This window comes from Sus scrofa, chromosome X (assembly GCF_000003025.6).
Source record: "Sus scrofa isolate TJ Tabasco breed Duroc chromosome X, Sscrofa11.1, whole genome shotgun sequence".
NCBI classification, from domain to species: Eukaryota; Metazoa; Chordata; class Mammalia; order Artiodactyla; family Suidae; genus Sus; species Sus scrofa.
In genome coordinates this window covers 43,869,036-43,895,380 of record NC_010461.5, presented here as the reverse complement: position 1 = coordinate 43,895,380, position 26,345 = coordinate 43,869,036, and the positions used below count along the sequence as shown (strand labels likewise).

Here is a 26,345-nt window from a genome sequence, read left to right as displayed (position 1 = left end):
AAGGGGGTGTTAACGAGTGGTGAGCTGGATGAAATGTAAAATATGTGTACCCTCTTAGACATAAGAGCAAAACTTTGTTGTACAGCACACAGCCATATGTGTTTTTGATGTGAGGGGCATAGCTTTTGATGTGAGGGGCTACTGAGTTTGCCAGCCTGCCCCACCTTTGCTGAGGTTGCTACAGTTTAGGGCATTATGACCCAACAAACTCTGTTGTCATGCCCCAGGGTCAGAAACAGCAGGGGGAAAGCCTGGCCCTTCAGTCTCATTCAACAGCTGACAGGGGTGGCAGCCAGCTGCAGGTGCCCAAGAACTTGGCACTGCCCGCTTCCATCTCAAGGGGCACATCTCCCTTCTGGGTGGCACATTTTCAGCCAAAGTCTAAAATAACTTCATTATCAAGGTAAGAAGTTCATTAATACTATTTTTAACAGGTTTTTTTTAAGGTTTTGGAATGAGGCTATAGCCAAATCACAGGAGGGACCTCTATGCCTCCCCCTCTTTTTTTTTTTTCTTTTTTTTAACCAAAGCAAATGATCTCTAGCTCTTGAAAAAAAGAAACTCCCTCTTTTGAGGGTGTGGAAAGCCTCTTCTAAAACTTTTTCACGGATTTCTAGAGAGTCTTGAAGGGAGAGCCCAAAAAGATGGGGGCGATGGGATGGAGGGAGGAGGGTGGGTAAAGGGCAGAAGTGCAGTAGCATCTTGCGAAAGGCTACCCATCAGAGGACAGTAAGTGTAAAAATGTAGAGGGTGAGAGAAGAAGAGAGGCAGAGGGAGGGAAAGGAGGGAAGGGTGGTGGGAGAGAGGGAGGAAGGAAGAGACAGAAGGGAGGAGAAGGAGGGAAGAGGGAGGGAGAGGAAGGGGAGGTGGACTGGAGGGAAAGAAATGAGGAAGAAGGGGGGGAGAGAGAGGGTCGGAAGGGCTGAGGGAGGGAGAGGGGGGAAGGAAGGGGGAGGGGTGGGGAGGGGAGGGAGCTAGAGGTTAAAGAGTTCTAAATGTTGAAGCAAGTTGGGGGAAAGGACTTCAACCGCCCTCTCCTACCTGGCCAAAAAGTTTCTCTTGTTAAATTTTAAAGATAAATCAAATTCAAGCCCTTAACTGTGTCTTCCCAAATGTAGATCTGAGGTCTTTCCTTTTCACTTTTGGTTCCAGGCTGGGGTGAGAGGTGTTGAAGGAAGGTGGCAGAGATTATTTTCTCTTTCAAAAGTAAAATTAAACTTGGTCCTTCTGGGATCAGGGTCTGGTCTTCCCTCAAACCTTTTGGTCTCTTCATTAGACTTAAGGCTATTAGACCAAGTGTTCTCAGTTTTCAGAAATGTGTTCTATATGATGAAATCTTAATGTGTTGTTTTAACACAAAGGATTATTCATTCTATTGGTATTGACCTTAGTATTTTCCAGTGACCCTATGTGGTAAGTATTACAGCTATTTACCTAATTTCCCTTTCTTTAATGTAATGAGAAAGACTCTGGTTCAACTAGGTGTAGCTAAAATTCAGTGAAAGGGGGTGCAGAGAGCTTGATTCACTGAGGGTACCCAAGAATGGGTAAAGAAAAGTGGAGATGGGTGAGGTTTAGTGAGTGGCGCTAGGAAGAAATAAATCACTAACTTTAATCCCCACAGTCTCTAGGCCTCCTTTTAAGTTTGCCTCCCAGCCTGCCATTTCTCCCAACCAGGAGTCAGGATGATAAATTCCATGGTTCCAAATCCTTGGTGTGGGGAATCTAAATTAAAGGGAACTGTGGATTGAGCTGAAAGATAATGATCTGGATCATCAGCTTCAAACATTTCAGGGTGTCCTTCTTCCATGGCTCACCCCACCAGTCCCTAGCCTAAATCTCTGTGCAACACAGAGAAGATGGGTTTTAGGAAGAGCCTTACTTAAACTGACTCAGTTTCTCAAAAACTACATGAGCCTTTGAGATTCATTTTCTGTCTCTTTCCAGATGTCTGATGGTATTGACTGGTTACACAGCCACAGGGGCATGTGCAAGGTAGATCTCTACAGCCCAACAGGACAGCAAGATCAGGATAGGAAAGTGGTAAGAGACAAAATGACTCCTACCAAGGAGTGGAAAGGATTGGCATTTGGGTATCGATATCCCAGAGCCCAAGATAGACTAATGGAGAGTCATTCTGTGACTTCCCCAAGCCATCAAGACCAACGAGGTCTGTGGGGGACTAGTGTTCTCATACACCACACACAGGGACAATTCAAGGGAGGGGCAAGATGAGGAGTGAAATAAAGGGGCTGGGGAGGGAAGGTTGGTGGGGGGGAGCCTGAGGGGAGGAGGGGTGGTGGTTGCCTAGTTACCAGCCTCTATCACTTTACATCTCTGAAGCATAACAATGTCACCTAGCTACAGGTAAGTTATCCTAAAGCAGGATGCCTAGGATACTTCACGCTCTGTTTCCCAAACTTGAATTGCATAGTACTTCACATTGTTTTATCATGTTCAAGCACCACTCATACTATTATTTACCTACACATAGTAAGTAAAAGTATTTCTGCCATGTTTTAAAAATTGACTTACATTTAAAAGTTACCATCACCCTAAGCAACGTTATCTGTAATAGCACAGGTTTGATGTAATGGTACATGTTTTGCCTAATGGACCATCCAGAAAAGCACCTATTACACACAGAAATGTTTGTGCCACCTAAAATCTTCTATATCACCATAGTAAAACAAACAAAAAACACATTGTGGCAACATTAGTGTAGTAGCATGTGCTCCAAAACTGGGAGCCAGGGAGATGGAATTCTCACATGAGTTCTACCTTTTGAGTTTGTGTTTGTTGGGCAAGGCACCTCTATTAGTTTTCTCAATAAATACGGATAAGGTATTTTCAGCCTCTCTCTCTCACAGGTAGGTGTCGTTAAGATTCTGTCTGCCTAATACTAATCCTAGCATTAATATTTATTGAGTACTTAACAATGTACAGACCTTTTGCCAATCAATCAATCAGTCTTCACAAGAACTCGATAAGGTAGGTGTGTTCTTCTCACCTCCTGGAAAGAGATATGAAGGCCTTTTCTCTAGAATTTTTCTAAGTTCACCCTCCTAATTTGATGCAGATATGCTTTGTTGATGTGTCCACCCTGAATGTGGAAGATAAAGATTCCAAGGTGAGTACTCTCTGCTCCTCTCAGAGTTGGAATGGGTGGGACACTGCTGAGAGAGGGTTATTAGCGGCAGCAGGAGGAAAGGGAAAGGTGGTGGCAGAGGGGGGAAAGGTGGAAGGGACTCAGATGAAAAGCCATCATTCTCATGCGCTCATGATCCCTGGTTCAGAACTCACCGTCACTCTTGATAACCAAATCTCTTCTTATAAGCCACTTAAGTTGCTGGTAGGGCCAAAAGAAAGAAAACATGGAAGGTAGCATATCAGAAACACGGGGACAAGAAAGAAAATTGGGGGGGGGGGATCTCCCTGTCCAAAAGATTGATATTTAATGCAATATGGTTCCTGAGACTGATGGCTTTGTAAATACCTTCAGTGGAGTAGGGGAAGAGGGAGGGGAGTAGCAATTTGTAGAGGGAACTTCATCTCATTCTTCAAAGACTAGGTAACATTACAAGCCTACCGTTCCTTCGGAAAGAAAAGGGGTAGTAGGAAGCGAGCTTGGAAAAGTCTCGAAACGCACCTGTTCATGAGAATCTTGCCCCTTAATTCCATAGGATGCTGCTGGTTCCGATTCAGAAGGTGACTTACACCTGGAGAATCTGGAAGAAAAAGAGATTATTGTGATCAAGGATACTGAGAAGCAAGACCAGTCTAAGGTATACTTAGTCTCTGAGTCTACCCTATCTTATTCCCAGAGCCCAGTGCTGAACTGGAGGACTCTGGTTCAGAGAGAAAAAGAGAACTATGGTCAAACAGGCCCCCAAATTTGAATAATATGACATGCTAGAGAACACAGGCCCAAGTTCAGAGTCAGGGTAAGTTCAATGCCCAGGTATCTCACCATGGCACTAATCACAGAGGCTCAGAATGCTCTCTCCTCATATGAAGTACCTACTGCAAAGAGAATCTTTCAATGCCTAGCCTAACAAAGATAGGGGCGTATAAGCAAGGTCCTTTGCAGTGTTCTTTGCTGGCTTGCAATGGAGTTATGCACCCCCATGTTGCCCAGAATCCAATAATGAAAAAAAGAAGATATGGAGAAGAATCCACAACAAACAAAAACTGTAGTTGCCTGGTCCCCACCCTGTTGTCTTAAGAGATTATACGGGTTGTCGGGAAGCACACAGTTAGAAGCAATTACACTGGCATGACACTGTCACATATAGAATCCTTTTGTTTTTGTGCCAACATCCTAGGCTACGTCCGTTAGGATGGTCTGAGGTGGGCATCAGAGTAAATAAGTCACTCTTAGAGTCCCCAAGCCTGGAGTAGCTGATATTGGAACAAGATATTTGGTTTCAGGGCCGAGGAGTCAAATATTTCTTGTTCTGTGATGCCAGGCTCATATTATAGCCAGCAGCATCATTTCTGGCCCCAGATGCATTTGGAGTGATAAGAATGGCCCCTGAGGAAAGGAAAACCAGTTACAAATTCTCCAAAGAGTTTTGGGTTCAGTTGAGGGTGGCCAGCTCCATCCTGGTGTCTTAATAAACAGATAAATTACACTTGGTGTTGGTTTTTAAAAAAGCAAGCCCATATTTACTACACACAATGCAGGTCTCCTTCATTGTAGTTTAAGCTTATTTGCAAAAAGTGGACCTTATCATGACCTCGTGTTTCCAGGAACGTGACACTGATAGACACACACAAGCATTGGCATAACAAACTTATATACAGTGACTAATTCATAACGATGACTTTCACACATATACAAAGATATACAGAGTCAGATGCATTGATGTGCCTGCATGTGACACACATAAACATTCATATATACATCCAAGCACGCCATACATAAACACACGCAAGCCTTGATCAAAACACAGAAACCATGCAGACTCAGATACAGGCATACACACTTTTTTGGGTGGGAGGGCCATTCCCGCAGCAGATGGAGGTTCCCAGGCTAGCGGTCCAATCCGAGCTGTAGCCCCCGGCCTACCCCAGAGCCACAGCAATGGCAGATCCAAGCCGCGTCTGTGACCACACCACAGCTCATGGCAACGCCGGATCCTTAACCTACTGAGCGAGGCCAGGGATGGAACCTGCATCCTCATGGATGCTAGTCAGATTCATTTCTGAATCTGAGTTGAGATTCAGTTCCCGCTGAGCCACAACAGGAACTCCAGGCATACACACTTATAACTCATGTTGATACACACACACACCCAAACTTAAAGTAACACATACTCACTTAGGCACATGTTTGTGTGCATAGAGACACACATTTGATACAGATGCAACTCATGAACTCACAGACATACTCAAATACCAAAGTGTATGCAATGCTGACACACATTGTCAATCACTGACATAATATAAAACATGACATAAACTGATGCCTACTCTATTGATAGACCCAGTCATTATATAATCACCTATTTATATATATTCATATTTTAACATACATATTAGTATACATTAATCATATGTTAATATTAATCAGTATTATGTTAGTAGATGAATGTATGCCTCAACATCTATAAATAACATTTTTAGCTGCATGATACATGCTACTGGCTTTATATCATAAACAAATAGGCAGACCACTCAGATTGACTCTTGCTTATTTACATATTCAGAGACACGCGGATATATACACTCATATTTTTACATTCACACATGTACAAAATACACATACTAACATGCACATGCTGCCCTATACCACAGACATAAACAATGTGTAGTGATATCAACACATTATTACACATGCTTACACATAGTGACATATGAGCAGTGGCATATGCATATGCACATACATACACGCAGACACATTTTCACGCACTAATAGTATAGACTGACAATATTCACACTCATGAATTGATATATTGATGTGCATATACACACACCACAGACACACCGGCACTTTTTTTTTTTTGGCTTTTTTCAGGGACGCACTTGCAGCATATGGAGGTTCCCAGGCTAGGGGGTCTAATCAGAGTTGTTGCTACCGGCCTACACCACAGCTCACAGCAATGCCAGATCCTTAACCCACTGAGCAAGGCCAGGGATCGAACCCCCAACCTCATGGTTCCTAGTCAGATTCGTTTCCTCTGCGCCACAACAGGAACTCTTTTTTTTTTTTTTTTTGGACCACATTTTTGATATGTGGAGATAAGCACACTTACGCAGATGAAATTGACAAACATATTGATGAGACTTGTGTAGAGTTAAGGGTACAAATGTATATACTCTGAGCTTTTGTTGCTGCTGCTGCTGTTCAAACGTGTTTGGATGGATATAATTGCGTGTTATACACCCATGAAAATTCTCAAGGTCAAATCCCTAATCTGTGCAGCTTAGAGGATGTATCTTCTAAATAAAATAGGGGAAAGAAGTAACCTACCCAGACTCTTATGGATAGGTGTTCTTCTTTTTTCAGACAGAGGGATCTGTGTGCCTTTTCAAACAAACTCCCTCTGATCCCATAAGTGTCCTCAACTGGCTTCTCAATGATCTTCAAAAGTATGCCTTAGGTTTCCAACATGCACTGAGTCCCTCAGCCTCTAGCTGTAAACATAAAGTAGGAGATACAGAGGGCGAATGTCACCAATTACACTCTGGGAACTGCTACAGTGTCTATGCTGATCAACTGAACATGGATTATATGGCCAACGGACCTCAAAACCTACGTCTTGAAATGACGGCATCCAAGAACACCAACAATAACCAGAGTCCTTCCACCCCGCCAGCCAAATCTCCTAGTAATCAGAGGGCAGTTATCTCCCCTGATGGAGAATGTTCTATGGATGACCTTTCCTTCTATGTCAACCGGCTATCTTCTCTGGTGATCCAGATGGCCCGCAAGGAAATCAAGGAGAAGCTGGAAGGTGGAAGCAAATGTCTTCATCATTCCATCTATCCACCTTCTGGGGACAAAGGGAAAGACAGCCCTCGCAGTGCTGTGAGCAAGATCGCTTCTGAAATGGCCCATGATGCTGTGGAAATGACCTCTGCAGAAATGCGGGGCACTGGGGAAGAGTGTAGGGAAGGTGGCCGAAAGACCTTTCTGTACAGCGAACTATCCAACAAGAACAAAGGTGGAGACAAACAGGTGTGCCAAAGAGATAGCAAAGAATTTGCAGATTCGATCAGCAAAGGGCTCATGGTTTATGCAAATCAAGTGGCATCTGACATGATGGTCTCTGTTATGAAGACCTTGAAAGTTCATAGCTCTGGGAAGCCAATTCCAGCCTGTATGGTCCTGAAGAGGGTATTGTTAAAACACACCAAGGAAATTGTGTCCGATTTGATTGACTCCTGCATGAAGAACCTACATAACATCACCGGGGTCCTGATGACTGACTCGGACTTTGTCTCAGCAGTCAAGAGGAATCTGTTCAACCATGGGAAACAAAACGCTGCTGACATCATGGAAGCCATGCTGAAGCGCCTGGTCAGTGCTCTTCTTGGAGAGAAAAGGGAAACTAAATCTCAGAGTCTGTCATATGCATCCTTGAAAGCTGGGTCCCACGATCCCAAATGCAAGAACCAAAGTCTCGAATTCTCAGCCATGAAGGCTGAGACGAAGGGGAAGGACAAAGGCAAAATGAAACCAGAGGAATGCAAGCCATTGACCAGTGCTGAGAAAGTCGGTGAACATATTCTCAAGGAGAGCCTGACCATGTGGAACCAAAAGCAAGGGAATCCAGGCAAGATGGCCAGCAAACCATGCATCAGTAACAAGGAGGAGAAGAGGGAGAAGATCAGCCCCTCCACAGATTCACTGGCAAAGGACTTGATTGTCTCTGCCCTTATGCTGATCCGGTACCACCTGACCCAGCAAGCCAAGGGCAAAGATGCATTTGAAGACGACTGTCCTGGTTCTACCATGGGCTATATGACTCAGAGTGCTCAATACGAGAAGTGTGGAGGTAACCAAAGTGCCAAGGCGCTTTCAATGAAACATCTAGAATCTCATGGAGCACCTGGACCATCCACCTCTTTAAAGGAGAATCAACACCTGGACTCCCAGAAGCTGGATATGTCAAACATTGTCCTGTCACTGATCCAAAAACTGCTTGGTGAGAGCCCCTTCCACTGTGAAGATCTATGTGAAGGTGAGAACAAACGTTCAGAGCCCAGGACAAACAAGGCATCTTCCATGTCCAAGAGGCCTGACAGAGGGGAAGACCAATGCCAGGACAATCAAGAACTTGACTTTATCAGTGGAATGAAGCAGGTGAATCGACAATTTATAGATCAACTGGTAGAGTCTGTGATGAAGCTCTGCCTTATCATGGCTAAGTACAGCAACAACAGGGCAGCCCTTGCCGAGCTGGAAGAACAAGCAGCCTTGGCCAACAATGCCAATTACCAGGTCAGCGGCCCCAAACGTAGTCACGATGGTGGGATGTCACAGAACTATCAAGACTCTCCTGGACCTGAGGTCATTGTCAATAACCAGTGCTCAACAAGCAGCTTGCAAAAGCAGCTCCAGGCTGTCCTGCAGTGGATTGCAGCCTCCCAATTTAACGTGCCCATGCTCTACTTCATGGGAGATGATGATGGACAACTGGAAAAGGTAAGCAATGCAACAAAGAACAGGCAGAAAGAGGGTTGGAAGGGGTAGGGGCAGGGAGGCAGTATGGTACCTTAGAGCCCAAGAGTGGTCCATTTTTTAAAAGTCTTTTCTTTATCATGTGACTCATGAATGACCCTTAGCTCATAAAGACACAAATGTGAGGAGCCATTAACTAAGCAGGGCTCTGGACACCTCAAGGCCTGTGCATTTCTAAGAGCAGGAGAGTGAGATTAGTTCCTCTTTATCGGTAAGCCTTTCAACAAACTCTTTGTTAAAACATCAGGGAGCTCTTTTGGAGTCTTGTTTTGTGAGCTCACACACACACTCCACAGCCTGCTTCCTACATTAGATGCATTCCAAAGAAATAAAATATTCAACCCAATTATTTTCAGGCCAGGACCTGAGCCCAGGCTGGCCTCCCTACTTCCAATCTCATATACCTTGTTTTTAGGGAGGCAGAGCAATGGGTAACCCCTAGCCTTGACCTAGAAGTCAGTACAGATTAACAGAAGGCTCCAGGGCCTGATGAGAAGTATTTAGTGAACACGATTCCAGAGTTTGTTTGTTGAAGCTTGAAAAGAAAAGACCTTTGACATTTTGAGCTAGGCCATTAGAGGAGGGTCCAGGAAAAAGGAAAATCATGTCAGCAGCCTCCAGCCCTGGATCTGTGGCAGCCTTTAATCCTAGAATCAAGGACAGGAAAGGTGGCGGGTGGGTGTAGTTCACTTTATCCATCTGGGTCCCAGCTCCAAAGGCATCAGGAGACTCCAGCTATCTCTGCCCTCTCCACAGCTTCCGGAAGTTTCAGCTAAGGCCGCAGAGAAGGGGTACAGCGTAGGAGATCTTCTTCAAGAGGTCATGAAGTTCGCCAAGGAACGGCAACTGGATGAAGCTGTGGGAAACATGGCTAGAAAACAACTGCTAGACTGGCTGCTCACTAACCTGTGAGCTAAAAACTCCTTCGACTCCTCTCCATTTGCTCCCCCCGCCCTAGCAGCATTCCATCCCAGCTGGAGCACCCCCACCACCAGGCCAGCGAACTGCATGCCACACAATTGTAATTCCTAATACATCTGAGCAGTTGGACTGTGCCAATACAGGGCGTCCAACAAGCTGGGCAAGTACATGAATAAAAAAAAAAACGAAAATTTGTGTCATTGTTTTCTTGGTCAGATATATCTGGACTAAGGGAGGGGGAATGGGTCCAATTTCAAGGACTGGTGAGACAACATTGGACTTGTGTCCAGATCTCACTCGGTCATGTTCTGAGCACCCAAGACACAGGTGTAACCCATGTCCACGTTCCTAAGTCATCTGGCTTATCCAAATTGCGGTTCACAAACTCTTTGGAGTTTTGCCACCTGCGGCCTCACTGGGTCTCCCAGATTTGCATGCGTAACTTGATCATCTCCCTCTAGTCCCCAGAGTATAGCTTTCTTGGTCACTTTTAAGAGTTTGCAGGTGGGGAGTTCCCGTTGTGGCACAGTGGTTAATGAACCCAACTAGGAACCATGAGGTTGTGGGTTCGATCCCTGGCCTTGCTCAGTGGGTTAAGGACCTGGCGTTGCCATGAGCTGTGGTGTAGGTTGCAGACACAGCTTGGATCCTACATGGCTGTGGCTCTGGTGTAGGCCGGTGGCTACAGCTCCGATTCAACCCCTAGCCTGGGAACCTCCTCACATATGCCACGGGAGCAGCTCAAGCAAAAGGCAAAAAGACAAAAAAAAAAAAAAAAAAAGAGTTTGCAGATGGGCTAGCTGAGTTGAAAAAACGAGGAAAGGGAGTTCCTGTCACGGCACATCGGAAACGAATCCGACTAGGAACCATGAGGTTGTGGGTTCAATCCCTGGCCTCGATACGTGGGTTGAGAATCCGGTGTTGCTGTGAGCTGTGGTGTAGGTTGCAGATGCGGCTCGGATCCCGCGTTGCTGTGGCTGTGGTGTAGGCCACCAAGTACAGCTCCGATTGGACCCCTCGCCTGGGAACCTCCATATGCCGTGGGTGCAGCCCTGAAAAGCAAAAAAAAAGAAAAAAACGAAGACAGTCTATTATCCGCAGACACACACACACCCAGGAATCACCGCACACAGTTAAATACTGCAGAGAACTACAAGGGGATTTGATCCCCACCCCATCCCACCCCACCCATGTAAATAAAGCTTCCTTATAAGTCATTTCCTTCCAGTGATGAGATTCCCTTGTTTTCCAGTAGTCTGAGAGAAAAACATTCTCCGAGAACAAAGCTACAGAAGGGAAATTTCCGCACAGCCACCCTATGTGAATCCCAATGTCTCCTTTGAGATGAGCACTAAATTCCTAGATTTGTTGGCTGCTTCTCAGATGGCCATCGCATGGCTGGATCTCAGTGCAAATCAGATCAAGACCGTGGTTTCAGCCCTGTGGTTCTCTGTGAGCTAGTTTGCTGTGGCATATACCTCGGCATCATTGAGGTGCCTGTGGCTTAGAACAGGCATAGGATGTGATATCCTTCTAGACTCAAAAGGTAAAGCCTTTTTTTACTCTCTTTTAAGAGCTGCACCCAGGGCATATGGAAGGTCCCAGGCCAGGGGTCGAATCAGAGCTGTAGCTGCCCGCCTATGCCACAGCCACAGCAACACCAGATTCAAGCTGCCTCTGCCACCTAACGCTGCAGTCTGCAGCAATGCCAGATCCTTAACCCGCTGAGGAAGGCCAGGCATCAAACCTGCATCCTCATGGATGCTAGTCGGGTTCTTAACCCCCTGAGCCACAACCAGAACTCCGAAAGGTAAAGCTTTGCTTCTTACTAGTTGCTTGGCCTTTGAGTCACCTAAGTAGACTCCGAGCCTTTTTCTTTACCTGGAAAATGCAGACCAAAAGCACCCTCACAGTTTAGAGGTTAAACGAGAAGAATGGATTCTCCTTGCAAGGAGGATGCTGTTATAATTCAGATATGGAAAGGAAGCTGGACTTCTCAAAGCCCATCCTAGCGCAGTTGCAAGTGCTCTTGCCCCATCTCCAAACTGAAAGCAAGATTCTGTGAGGGTGGGACCCAGAGGGGCACACTTTGGGGGGGTTGGGGGGTGAGCTGCACCGAGGCAAACTTTGCCAACTCCTCCACCCTGCCTGGGCCGGTCAGATGGAAGTCAGCAGGCCCCCTTCCAAGCAGGACCTTAAAACACATCCCCCCCCCCGGCCCCAGCCCTGATGAAAGCCAGTCAAACCTTTTCCAGCCACACCCCCCGACCCCATGAAAATCTTTGGAGTTGAGCCACCACAGATCCTTCTCTGTCCTTGAAGAAAATCCTTAATAAACAAATCCCGGGGCCGGGGCTGTATTTCTGATGATTCAATCCTCCCTGAGCACAGCTGGGTCCCATAGTCGTTTACTTCCTTGATTAACTTGGCTCTGGACGGGCTCCCGACTTCTATTAGGAGGTGGCCTTGGGGAGTCCTTGGAACGTGGAAATAGAGCAAAGGAAGTTATATGTTCTGTTAACTGAGGGGGGTTGAGGCAAAAGGGTCTCCAAGGGCCCCTCCAGCTCTGACCTTTGAGGATTCTAAGAGTTTCTCTTGCATCATTTCTCAGGGAAACTTGCAGCGATGAGGTAAGCTCAGGGTGAGGAAACTTGATTTGTGCCAGAACTGACTGACAGACTCCAGCCGAGAGAGGAATGCTTTGGGCCTCACAGGGCCCTGACAAGGGTCTGGAAGAGCTCAACAATCCTTGGGCTTTATTCCTGGAGGGGGAGACCCTGGCCTTTCACCTCTCTAAATGGAGAAGTGAGCTGGCCAGGCTCAGGGCCCGCAGCTGGAAATGCCCAGAGGCTTCTCCTGCGCTGGAAGCCCCACATCTCGTAGGAAAGGGGTGACAGGCACAGAAGGAGAAGGAACATAGGATCTTCTCCTGGCAGGCCGTGTCCCTAGGTTGCTGTCTCTGGCGGTTGGAACCTTTCTGAGCATCAGGCCTCCACTTGCAAAGACAGTTGTGAGCAGAACGCCTGTGCAGGGGGGAATCACAGGGCCAAGCCTAGGCCCAGGTAAGATAACAGAGGCATTTGCCTCAGGGGCAAAATTTAAGGGGCCACCAAAACAAAACTCCATGGTCAAAATAAGTAATTTGCTCGTTTGTTTTTGCTTTCTAGGGCCGCCCCCGAGGCATACAGAGGTTCCCGGGCTACGGGTCCAGTTGGAGCTGTAGCCCCTGACCTACTCCACAGCCACCGAAATGCCAGATCCGAGCCACGTCCACGCCCTACACCACAGCCTGTGGCAACGCTGGATCCTTAACCCACTGAGTGAGACCAGGGATCGAACCTGCATCCTCATGGATCCTGGTCAGATGTGTTTCCGCTGAGCCACAACCAGAACTCCCAGAATAAGTAGTTTTAATGCACCATGTTAAAAAATCAAAATGAATGCAGAATATCAAAATGTCAAACTTTGTAATATAGAGGATTAGAAATGGTGCCAGGCCAAAATATAATGGAGCATAGGGCAAAAGGGAAAATTGTAAGACTAATTTTCTGAGAGATTGTCAAGGCAATACTTAGGGACTGTATTGCCCTGAAGCCTGCCTCAGTACCAAAAAGCAATAATGGGAGTTCCCTGATGTCCTAGTGGTTAAGGATATAGCATTGTCACTGCAGTGACTCAGGTTCGAACCCTGGCCCAGGAACGTCTGCCTGCCACGGGTGTGGCCAACAAAAAAGCAACAGTGCATTAAACCCCTGCCTAAAGAACTTAGAAAGAAAACAAATAACAGATCCAACAAGTTTAGAAAAAGGGAAATAAAATTGGGAGCAAGGAAAAAAAAGACAGAGAAACCAAACTTTCACTTAAACCTTAAAAAACAAAAATAACCAGAGGTGAGGAGAGGGATATTTTCGTGTCCTCTCTCTTGCTCGATTAAGTATATTTAAGAGTATATCTTTCTGGAGTTCCTGATGTGGCTCAGAGGGTTAAGAACCTGACTGGTATCCATGAGGATGTGGGTTCAATCCCTGGCCTTGATCAGTGCGTTAAGGACCCAGTGTTGCCCACAAGCTGAGATATTAGGTCACAGATGCAGCTCGGATCTGGTGTTGCTGTGGTTGTGATGTAGGCCGGCAGTTGCAGCTCTGATTCGACCCCTAGCGCCGGGAGCTTCATATGCTGCAGGTGCATTCCCCCCAAAAAAAGTTCACATTAATTCTAGTTAAAACCAGGAACCACACAAGATTGCCCCTTTAAAATTCTACTTTTAAATAGTTCTAATGATGAAAGAAGAAAAATAAAAAGTATAAATAGAGGAGGGGTAAAAGTAAAAATGCCACCTTTGCAAAGGTATATTTGTACATCCATGAAAATCAAATCTCCAAATACTAGAGGTAAGGAATTTTATTGCAAAGGTATAGGATAGAACATACTTGTGAGCTAGCTGTAAGAACTTGCCATCAACTATAAAACAATTCCAGGGAGTTCCCTTCATGGCTCAGCAGAGACGAATCCATGAGGGTGCAGGTTCGATCCCTGGCCTCGCTCAGCGGGTTAAGGATCTGGCATTGCTGTGGCTGTGGTGTAGGCTGGCAGCTACAACTCCGATTGGACCCCTAGCCTGGGAACCTCCATATGCTGCAGGTGCAGCCCTAAAAGGACAAAAGACAAAAAAAAAAAAAAAAAAAAAAATTCAGCTGCTGCTTTCTCCCCGCTGACTCAGACTCGTGTAAAACCTTCAGCAATTCCACTGCACTAAGGTCTCTGTGGTATCAGAACATGAAAAAAAGTTCTGAAAGAATCTATTGAATTTCTATATCCTAAAGCCACCCTAAAAGAAGAGAATCTAATTACCACAGTGTCAATAACATTAAACACTCGGGTATGAAGGGAGGCAAGAAGTGGCATTTACAGAGCACTTACTGAGTGCCAGATGCTACTAGGTGCTTTAGTTCTTTTAAAAACCTTGTGAAATGGTTTGTTATTAGCTGCTTTTTATAGCAGAGAAATTAGAGGGTCAGAGATTTAAAGGCCTTTTTTTTTTTTTTCCTTTTTAAGGCCACACGTGAGGCATATGGAAGTTCCCAGGCTAGGAGTCGAATCAGAGTTGCAGCTGTGGGTCTACACCACAGCCACAGCAATGTGGGATCCGAGTCACGTCTGACACCTACACCACAGCTCACAGCAATGCCAGATCCTTAACCCACTGCCCAAGGCCAGGGATGGAACCCAAATTCTTATGAATACTAGTCAGGTTCCTTACCGCTGAGCCACAGCAGGAACTCCTAATGGCCTTTTTCAAGGTCATACAGCCAGTAAGGGTGAGAGTTGGGATTCAAATCCAGGTTTGCCTCATGTCAAATACTACGCTTTTTTCATTCTCCCAAACTGTCTTCCCATTAATTCAGAATCCATGTTTTTTTTTTTTTTAAATCTGTAAAACATGGATGAGAAATACAAAGGAAAACAGATACATAGAAAAATAGACTGTGCTCCGGACAAGTAAAACTAAATAAAACCCTCTCTAATTTAACATATAGCATATAAAGCCAATTTAAATCTTTATGGGATAGTCTCAAAGTATCTCCCTCAAGGCATGTATTAATTGTAAAGGGGAAAAGAGTCACTTTGCAATGGATGAAGCTGCCGATAATACCTTAATTATGTGTTCAAGATCAACGTCATTAGTAAAGACATATTGCTGTCAAGGCCCCTCTGATAAAATGTCAACAGAAGGACACGTCACCTCTGTGTCATTCTTTTTTTTTTTTTTTTTTTTTTTTTTTTTTTTTTTTTTTGGCTTTTTAGGGCTGCTCCCGCGGCATATGGAGGTTCCCAGGCTAGGGGTCGAATCGGAGCCACAGCTACTGGCCTACACCACAGCCACAGCAACACAGATCCAAGCCGCTTCTGCAACCCACACCACAGCTCCAGGCAACTCCCGATCCTTAATCCACTGAGCGAGGCCAGGGATCGAACCCACATTCTCACGGCTACAAGTCAAGCTCTTAACCCACTGAGCCACAACAGGAACCCCTGGGAGCTCCCTTTGTATGAGAACTTCCCTCCCAGATCCCAGCTACGTACCCAAAGGGGAGAGGTTTTCAGTTCAACTCCTTCTTGTCATAAAAGTCTCCTTCTCAGAAAAGCCTTCCTTCACCACTCTGTCTCTTATTGTCACCACCCTATGTTTTCTTTTCATCACACTAGCTGATACATTCTTTTTATCATTATTTACTTACCTCGCACTGTCTCCTTCCGCTAGAATGGTACCTCCAGGAGCAGAGGGGCCTGCCTGTCTTGTTCACTACTGGATCCTCAGTGCCCAGCACGGTGCCTGGTACCTAATAGCCATTCAATAAACATTTACTGAAATGAGTAATGATCTACCTATTTCAGTGTGCCCTGGTGGAGAAAAATAATACCAAATGGGGAGTCGGAAATTTTGTGGGCGCTCCCATCATGGCTCAGTGGGTAATGAACCTGACTAGGATCCATGAGGACATGGGTTCAATCCCTGGCCTTGCTCAGAGGGTTAAGGATCCAGCATTGCCGTGAGCTGTGGTGTAGGTTGGAGATGCGGCTTGGATCCTGCGTTGCTGTGGCTGTGTTGTAGGCTGGCAGCTGGAGCTCTGATTCAACCCCTCGCCTGGGCATTTCCATATGCCGAGGGTGTGGCCATAAAAAGACCAAAAAAAAAAAAAAAGGAAATTTTGTCATTAACCATGGCCATTTAATATCATTTAATCACTTAATATAGCCAAGTATCTGTTGCCTTACCTCAGCTCTCAGGATGCTAACCAATACCTTTCCCTATCTGCCTCTCTGGAACTGTTGGAGCAGATCAAAGAGATAAGCAAGGTGAAAATGTTTAAAAATATACCTAGGAGTTCCTGTTGTGACTCAGTGGGTTAAGAACCTGACATGGTCTCTGTGAGGATATGGGTTCGATCCCTGGCCTTGCTCAGTGGGTTAAGGATCTGGTGTTGCCACAAGCTGCAGTGTAGGTCACAGATAAGGCTTGGACCCAGTGTTGCCATGGCCATGGTGTAGGCCTCAGCTGCAGCTCTGATTCAGTTCCCAGCCTGGAAACTTCCATATGCTGCAGGTGCAGCCATAAAATGAAAAAAAAAATTATAATTAGAAAATAAAAATATGCCTGGCATTCCCATCATAGCTCAGCGGAAACGAATCTGACTAGTATTCATGAGAATGCAGGTTCCATCCCTGGCCTGGCTCAGTGAGTTAAGGATCCAGGGTTGCCGTGAGCTGTGGTGTAGGTCGTAGACACGGTTCGGCTCTGGCGTGGCTGTGGCTGTGGTGTAGGCCAGCAGCTATAGCTCCAATTTGACCCCTAGCCTGGGAGCCTCCATATGCCATGGGTGTGGCCCTAAAAAGACAAAAAATAAATAAATAAAAATAAAGTAATACATAATAAAAAATATGCCTAAATGTGCTCGTTAAATGTTCAATGCAAAATAATAATAATGTCTAACATTTACCAAAATTTGACTATGTGCCGGGCAATTATCTAAGGGACTGAGGTAGGGACTTTTGTTCTCCCACTTTGCAGACGAGGTAACTGAGGCCCAGAGAAGCTGAAGAACTTACTCAGGTTTACACAGTTAGGAGCTGGTGGTCAAACACAGATAATCCTGGCTCCAAAGCTCCCACTCTGTACTGCTTCATAGAATGCCAGGACCTTGTCCCTGATGTCACTAGTCAGGATAAGTGCGGGCAGAGGGCAGAGGTGACAGGAATGTCTAAAGTGAGGCGGATGGTTGGCTGGAAGGAATCCAGGCTGGTGGATGGGCAGAGGTTTCCAAAGGGAATCACAGGCCTAAGCCAGGTCCTGGAAGAAGACCAAAAGCTACCCCAAAGCAGCATGCATCTCAACAAACAAGAAGATGCAGCTACTGGCACTATCCCCAAGTTCAAGCAGACGTGATGCTCAAAATGCATCCTCATGGAACCAAGTGGTAATTCATATTTGCTCACAGTCCCCGGGGCCACTGCCATTGGAGGATGGGTCCCGAGGGTGAGGCTGGGGGAAACCAGAGTGAAAAAAACAGCTCCAGACAACCGGGCACACATGTGCCTGCGGGGACACCACAAGGGCAGTCCCTAATGGTGTCCATTTTGTGTCCCTGAGAGCCAGGCCACCCAAGGTGGAGTGGGAAGAAGCTTTATGGAACACTTCGGGTCCTGGGGGCATTTACCAATGAGTACAAATTTATGGCAATATTTTAACTGCCAATAGGGTCGTACCAGTGTCTAAAATCTGAATGCTGGCCCTACGTTGGAAATTCTTTCCGATCTCCCTCAAGCCTCTGGGCCTAGCTAAAAAACAATTCAATTTGAGGTATCATTGGAGATGAGTCCAGCGGAGGAAAGGGATGAAGGGAGGGAACCCATGAGTTGCTCCTTCTGGCTCGCACAGCTCCATCTGTGCTTTGTTCACACTGTATTATAATGTCCTGTTTCACGCATCTGCCTTCCCTCCAGACTGGAAGTAGCCTGTGATAAGTGAATGCAAAAGGCCTCCCACCTACTGGGCAACCCACCAACTGGTGTTTGTTGACTCACAGCTACCACGCATCTTGTGCTGACCTTGCCAGGTCTCTCATCTGATCCTCAGGGCACCCCTCTTGGTAGCCCCATTTTGCCCCCCAAGAAATGATGGCAGAGAGGATCAGAAACTTACCCACAACCGGGATGAAGCCCACGCAGCCTGATTCTGGGGTCTGTACTTTTTTAACTACCGTGCTCAATTGAAGTGGCTGGTGGGTAGCCACACGCAAGCAAAGTTCAAAGACAAATAAAGCGTGGCTCGTTCAGGAACTAGAGAGGCATCCCTAGCAGGAATGCAGCGTGTGTGAGGGGGAGGCGATGAGTGACAAAGCTAGCAAAGTCAGCTGGCATCCGATTGCAAAGGGCCTTGTATATCATGTTTAAAATTTTGGACTCGCTTCTAAGGTCAATGGAAAACCATTTGAAAGGTTTGAGCCTGGCAGTTTCAGGGCGAGATTTACGTTCTGGAATGCTCGCTTGGTCTGCTGTGGGACGGATGGATTGGAAGAGAGTGTGGCTCCAACCGTTATTTACTTCCTTTGTTTATATCTGCTTCTTTTCCCTCCCTTTCATTTTTCATTCTTAAAAGGCCAACCTCCCTGGATTTTACAGAAGATTGAAAGGATTTATCCACGTCTGAGCCAACTCATCTCTTGGGGGGCAGGGGGGAAGGGTGTTCCTTATAACTCGCAGGAAAACCCCCAAAGCCCAGCTATGATGGAGCCGATTGGCAAAGGGGAGCAGGGTAGGCTTTCACTTGCCTCCCCTAAGGCTGCACACCCTCACTCCCACCCAGATGCTAAGCACAGTAGCCTCCAGGCTCCATGCTTCCTCCACCCCCAAATGACTAACAGGCGTAATTTTTTTTTCCTGACCCTGCAGTGGTTTCACACAACATCTCCCGGAAACCATAAATCCTGTCCCAGAGCTCAGCAGGAGGGAGAAGCAATGCCAAACACCCTGACCCGCTCACCACCTTCCTCTCTGGGATTTGATAGCATCTGTCTCCCAGACACCTGGCTTTTTTATTATTATTTTTTTTTCCCACTGTACAGCATGGGGACCATGTTACACATACACGTATGCATACTTTATCCTCCCATTGTTGTGTTGTGATGTAAGTATCTAGACATAGTTCTCAGGGCTACACAGCAGGATCTCAAATTTCTCCTGTGCGAGATTTCAGGTGCCTGTCAGCCCAGCCCCGTGGCACAGACTGTCTGCTGGAGGGAAGAAGGGGCTTGCCAGAAAAACCTCCTCTGGCAGCGAATGGTCCACTCTCATTCTAATGTAGCTTCTACAGTCATTCTACGTGTGAGAATGCTCTTGAGATTGCCATCCTACTGCCCGGCCCTTCCTTCTCATTCTCTCATGGAATCCTCTCTCTCTGCCCATCTGATAGATGTTGGAGTAACCCCGGGATCTATCCTCCGCTCACTGTTCTCACCACCCCCACCCACTAGCTGCACCTGCTTTGCAAAGGGTTGGAGGAAGGCCCAGCTTGGCAGCCTTGCCAAAGAGAGCTAGGGCCAAGGGTTGGGTCCTGAAGGAAACCAAGAACCAGAGGAGGCAGAGGTGGGTCTCAGATAAAGTTTTTTTTGTTTGTTTTGTTTTGTTTTTGTCTTTTTTGCCATTTCCTAGGCCGCTCCCACGGCATATGGAGGTGCCCAGGCTAGGGGTCGAATTGGAGCTGTAGCCACCGGCCTACGCCAGAACCACAGCAACTCGGCATCCGAGCCGAGTCTGCGACCTACTCCACAGCTCACAGCAACGCCAGATCCTTAACCCACTGAGCAAGGCCAGGGGTCAAACCCGCAACCTCATGGTTTCTAGTCAGATTCGTTAACCACTGAGCCACGACGGGAACTCCCTCAGATGAAGTTTCACAGTGGAGCTTCTTCACTGGGCAGGTTGTCCTAGATCCTTTCAAATGCAGATTCTTAGGTCACACCCAAGAAACATCTTCATTCTTCAGTTTGGGGTTGCAGCACAGACATGTGTATTTTTTTTCCCTTTTTTTTAGGGCGACACCCAGGGCATATGGAAGTTTCCAGGCTAGGGGTCCAATCAGAGCTGTAGCCACTGGTCTATCCAACAGCCACAGCAACACAGGATCCGAACCTCATCTGTGACCTACACCACAGCTCACGGCAATGCCGGATCCTTAACCCACTGAGCGAGGCCAGGGATCGAACCGGCAACCTCATGGTTCCTAGTCAGATTTGTTAACCACTGAGCCACGACGGGAACTCCCTGTACATGTTTTATCATCAAGTTCAGTGGGGGATAAAGAGAGAGAGAGAGGTATGTGTTTACTCCATGAGATCTAGAATCAAAAATCAGCTCCACTTTTAAACTCCATGCCACACTGCCTCTTCACATAAATGTCCCATACACACTCTGAGCTCATCATGCGCCAATCAGATCTCATTACCTATTTATTCACCTGGTCTTAGGTCTTCCAATGATCCCTGTCTCATCCAATCCCATCATCATTTACCCAGTTGTCCAAGCCCAAATTCTGGGCATTGTCCTTGATTCCACCCCTCTATACTGTCCACCCCCATTCATTCATTGTTCCTTACTCTCCCACTTTATTTCCATGATCTTAAATTATTCAGACCTTTATTATTTACCACCTGGATTACTTCTATAGTCAGCCAGTGGGTGTGACAGGCAGGTTTTTTTTAAGTCAACTTTCTACTTTTGATTCAATCTATACATGAAAATACACAAATGATAAGCCCAATATATTATTATTTTATGCATTTTAAAATTGAGGTATAGCTAATTTACAATGTTGTGTTAGTTTCACATGTACAGCAAAGTGATTCCTATTCTTTTTCAGATTCTTTTCCATTCTAAGTTATCGTAGGTATTGAATATAATTCCCGATGGTATACAGTAGGCCTTTGTTTATTTATTTTATATATGGTAGTGTGTATCTGTCTGTTAATCCCAAATTCTTAATTTATCTCTCCCCCAACTCCTCCTGCTATCCCTTTTGGTAACCATAAATTTGTTTTCTGTGTATGTACGTCTATTTCTGTTTTGTGAATAAGTTCATTTGTATCATTTTTTTTTTAGATTCCACAAATATCATAGGATAGTTGTCTTTCTGTCTGACTTACTTCACTTAGTATGGGAATCTCTAGGTCCATCCATGTTGCTGAAAATGGTATTATTTCATTCTTTCTATGGCTGAGTAATAGTCCATTATGAGATATATATATGGCACATCTTTATCCATTCTTTTATTGATAGACATTTAATTGCCTCTATGTCTTAAGCCCAATATATTATTGATAAATTATCACCAGTTGAACTTACCCTGGTCAAGAAATAGAACATTAACAGCATCCAAAATCCTCTATTTTGTGCTTCCCCTCAAACACTCTCCCTTCCCTTCACTATACTGACTCAAAACCACAGCTTCGCTCTGCCATTTTGAAAACTTTATGTATAAATAGAATCGTACTGTATGATTTTCTTGTGCCTGATTTCCTTACCTCAACACTGTGTTTGTGAAATTCAATCACGTTGTTGTTCTGGTGTTGTTTTATTCTCACTGCTGTATAATATTCCCTTGTATGTTAAATCTTCCCTTTTCTGGTTGACAGACATTTGAGTTGTTTCCAATTTGGGCCTATTAAGAACAGTGCTGCTCAAGACATGGAAACAACCTAAATGTCCATTGCCAGATGAATGGACTAAGAAGATGTGGTACATATATACAATGGAATACTACTCAGCCATAAAAAAAGAATGAAATAATGCCATATGCAGCAACATGGATGCAAAAATAGAGGTTCTCATACTAAGCAAAGGAAGTCAGAGAGAAAGACAAATACCATATGATATCACTTATATGTGGAATCTAAAATCTGGCACAAATGAACATATCTGCAAAATGGGAACAGACTCACAGACAAAGAGAACAGATTTGTGGTTGCCAAGTGGGGGGAGGGACTGGGATGGACTTGGGGTTTATTTGGGGTTAGTAGATGTAAACTATTATATTTAGAATAGATAATCAATCAGTTCCAACTGTATAGCACAGGAAACTATATCCAGTCTTTTGGGATAGACCATGATGGAAGATAATATAAGAAAGGAAATGTGTACATATGGATGACTAGGTCACTTTGCTGTACAGCAGGAATTGGCACATTGTAAATCAACTATACTTTAAATGTAAAAATAGAAGTATGCAGCATAGATAATCTAACAGTCAGTTATATTTGCAATCAACGTGAGAGGTAATAATATATCCTCTGTACTAGTGGCCCAAGGTGTGCCACACTCTGTTCCAATTGCTTTCTTTTTTTTTTTCTTTTGTCTTTTTTGCCATTTCTTGGGCCACACACGCGGCATATGGAGGTTCCCAGGCTAGGGATCTAGTCGGAGCTGTAGCTGCCAGCCTCCGCCAGAGCCACAGCAACGCGGGATCCTAGCCGTGTCTACAACTTACACCACAGATCACGGCAAAGCCCGATCCTTGACCCACTGAGCAAGACCAGGGATCGAACCCGCAACCTCATGGTTCCTAGTCGGATTCGTTAACCACTGTGCCACGACGGGAACTCCTAAAGTTTTGATCCAAGGTTGTGGCCTTCCTAAGGACAAAGGACTCTACTCTTTCATCCTCCAGATCCTCCATCCCAAGCAAAGGACTCAGTAAGTATTTGAGGAATGAACGGAGGAGTGAACTTTCTCTTTTGCCTTGAACACTGGTTGATTCACCTCCCACAGAGAGGGAGTCATCTTGGGAGAGACCCAAGAGCAGCGTCTGCCCTTGAGGTGCTTATGATCTGAAGAAGGAGAGAAAGACATGCATAAGACAGCATATTCTCCAGGCCAAAGGGAGGTACCAACTAGCATTGTTGGAACTCAGAGGAAAGACTGCCTTGGAGACCCGGGAGCTGAGGTAGGACGTAAGTTGGATGTTAAAGAAAGGAAGGTTCTTAAATAATCAGTTGGCGAGGAGAGCATTGGAAGAGGAAAGCAACCCAAGTGAATCTATGGGGGAAGGAATATAAACACTTCCCTGGGCACGCCAGTGTCTATTACGTTTCTTCCTGACATACTGTCATCTACCAGTAGCTTCCAGTCTGCATCTGGGGCCCCCAAAGCAGCATGTTACTCTTTTATTTTATTTTATTATTTCATTTTTGCTCTTTAGGGCCGCATCTGTGGCATATGGAGGTTCCCAGGCGAGGGGTCCAATCAGAGCTACAGCTGACGGCCTACGCCACAGCCACAGCAACATCAGATCTGACCCTCATCTGCGACTACACCACAGCTCACAGCCATGCCAGATCCTTCACCCACTGAGCTAGGCCAGGGATCGAACCCACAACCTCGTGGTTCCTAGTTGGATTCATTTCCGCTGAGCCACGACAGGAACTCCAGCAGCCTGTTATTCTAAAGCAGCTTCTCTGGTCACCTTTTGAGAAATTGTGAATGCTATCTCACAGGTTACTAATCTCATAAACAGCCCTAAAATGGATTCTGGATATATCATATGATGGGCTGCTATCATAGGTAGATCCTGTGTGGAAGGTTTTGCAACTATTACTTTATCTTGTATTTAACAAACATGTATATAGCATTTACTAGTGCTAGACATTGTTCTAAGCACTTTAAAATATTAATCCATTAACAGATACCAGCCTCAGATTTCTCTTTTCACCCATCCGCAATACATCCATTCTTAGATATAAACTATATTCCTTAATTCAACAACTATTTATTGAGTACCTACTATAAATGCTAGAACCTATTCTGCGCACCATAGGTGAGTTGGAAGGGTATTGTTGGGGGGGGGGGGAGTGAAGAAAGTTTATTGCTCTCCTTTTTTTTTTTTTTTTTTTGTCTTTTTGTCTTTTTAGGGCCGTACCCATAGCATATGGAGGTTCCCAGGCTAGGGGTCGAATTGGAGCTGTAGCCGCCGGCCTACATCACAGCCACAGCAATGCCAGATCCAAGCCGCATCCGCAACCTACACCACAGCTCACGGCAATGCCAGATCCTTAACCCACTGAGCAAGCATTTGCTCAGTGAGCAAGACCAGGGATCAAACCCACAATCTCATGGTTCCTAGTTGGATTGTTAACCACTGAGCCACAATGGGAATTCCTATTGCTTACTTTTATTGGGATTAAATTAAGCATTTTTCATTCCTTAGCCAAAGCAATCCTGAGGAAGAAAAATGGAGCTGGAGGAATCAGGCTCCCTGACTTCAGGCTACACTACAAATCTATGGTCATCAAAACAATATGGTACTGGTACAAAAACAGAAATACAGATCAGTGGAAGAGGATAGAAAGCCCAGAGATAAAAACCATACACCTATGGTCAACTAATCAATGATAAAGGAGGGAAGAATATACAATGGAGAAGACAGTCTCTTCAGTAAGTGGTGCTGGGAAAACTGGACAGCCGCATGTAAAAGAATGAAATTAGAATATTTTCTAACACCACACACAAAAATAAACTCAAAGTGGATTAAAAACCTAAATGTAAGGACAGATACTATAAAACTCCTTGAGGAAAACATAGTCAGAAAGCTCTTCGACATAAATCACAGCAATATCTTGTTTGATGTATCGCCTAAAATAATGACAGTAAAAACAAAAATAAACCAATGGGACCTAATTAAACTTAAAAGCTTTGCACAGCAAAGGAAACCCTAAACAGAATGAAAAGACAACCCACAGAATGGGAGAAAATATTTGAAAATGAAGTGACTGACGAGGGATTAATCCCCCAAATTTATAAACACCTTCTGCGGCTCCATATCAAAAAAACAAACAACCCCATCAAAAAATGGGCAGAAGATCTAAACAGACAGTTCTCCAAAGAAGACATACAGATGGCCAAAAACCACATGAAAAGATGCTCAATATCACTAATTATGAGAGAAATGCAAATCAAACTACTATGAGGCACCACCTTACAGCAGCCAGAATGGCCATCATCAAAAAGTCTACAAACAGTAAATGCTGGAGAGGATATGGAGAAAAGGGAACCCTCCTACACTGTTGGTGGGAATGTAAATTGGTGCAACTGTTATGGAAAACAGTATGGAGTTTCCTCAAAAAACTAAAAATACCAATACCACTCTTGAGCATCTATCTGGAGAAAACCATGACTCGAAAATATACATGTACCCCAATGTTCATTGCAGTACCATATACATTAGCCAAGACATAGAAGAAACCCAAATGTCCATCAACAAAGGAATGGATAAAGAAAAGGTGGTATACCTATACAATGGAATATTATTCAGCCATAAAAAGTAATGGAATAATGCCATTTGTAGCAACATGGATGGACCTAGAAATTATTATACTAAGTAAAGTTAGACAGTGAGAGACCAACATCATATGATATCACTTATATGTGAAATCTAAAAAAAAAAAAAAGAATACAAATGAACTTATTTGCAGAACAGAAACAGACTTACAGACTTTGAAAAACTTATGGTTATCAAAGGGGACTGGTGGTGGGGAGGAAGGGATGGATTGGGGCTTGGGATGGAAATGTTCTAAAATTAGGTTGTGATGATGGTTATACAACTATAAATATAATAAAATTCATTGAGTTATTACAAGTATTTTTCATTACTTTTATCCCTGATTTCTTTCTTTTAAAGAAATCACTATACTTTAATAAAAATAGATAACATTTAAAAACTTCGTAGAAAAAGAAAAACTCTTTGAGATACAATTCATATACCATGCACCAATTTATAGTATATGTATGGTTCAATGGTTTTTAGTATATTACCAGATGTGTATAATCATCACATTTAATTTCAGAACATTTCATCACATCAAGAAGAAACTACTTAGTAAAAGCTGAAAGATTTATACGATATGAAATGAACCTTTCCACGGAAAATAAAATCATGGACTTGGAGAACAGACTTGTGGTTGCCAAGGGGGAAGGAGAGGGAGTGGGATGTATTGGGAGCTTGGGGTTAAAAGACACAAACTGTTGCTTTTGGAATGGATTAGCAATGAGATCCTGCTGTGTAGCACTGGGAACTATGTCTAGTGTCTTATGAAGGAGCCTGATAATGTGAGAAAAAATAATGAATACATGTATGTGTAACTGGGTCACCATGCTGTACAGAAGAAAAATAATAAGAATGTATTGGGGA

General features: G+C 44.8%; 1 protein-coding gene and 1 long non-coding RNA gene across 2 annotated transcripts in view; one reads left to right on the top strand and one right to left on the bottom strand.

Moving 5' to 3' along the window:
* AKAP4 (A-kinase anchoring protein 4) lies at nucleotides 239–9,797 on the top strand. Its single transcript, XM_005657807.3, has 6 exons — nucleotides 239–403; nucleotides 1,948–2,043; nucleotides 3,080–3,130; nucleotides 3,684–3,785; nucleotides 6,512–8,653; nucleotides 9,446–9,797. The coding sequence occupies exons 2-6, from the start codon at nucleotides 1,948–1,950 to the stop codon at nucleotides 9,599–9,601; spliced, it is 2,547 nt and encodes an 848-aa protein (XP_005657864.1). The 5' UTR covers nucleotides 239–403; the 3' UTR covers nucleotides 9,602–9,797.
* Nucleotides 3,506–26,345, bottom strand: part of LOC110257788 — a 48,157-nt gene continuing 25,317 nt past the window's right edge. The window contains exon 3 of the long non-coding RNA XR_002340759.1: nucleotides 3,506–3,728. This is a non-coding gene — a long non-coding RNA (uncharacterized LOC110257788). The remainder of the gene's footprint in view (nucleotides 3,729–26,345) is intronic.

Coding starts and splice junctions, on each gene's coding strand:
- AKAP4 (XM_005657807.3), top strand. CDS start 1,948: ATGTCTGATGGTATTGACTGGTTACACAGCCACAGGGGCATGTGCAAG. Junction 2,044..3,079: donor AAGATCAGGATAGGAAAGTG/GTAAGAGACAAA, acceptor AATTTGATGCAG/ATATGCTTTGTTGATGTGTC. Junction 3,131..3,683: donor TGGAAGATAAAGATTCCAAG/GTGAGTACTCTC, acceptor TTAATTCCATAG/GATGCTGCTGGTTCCGATTC.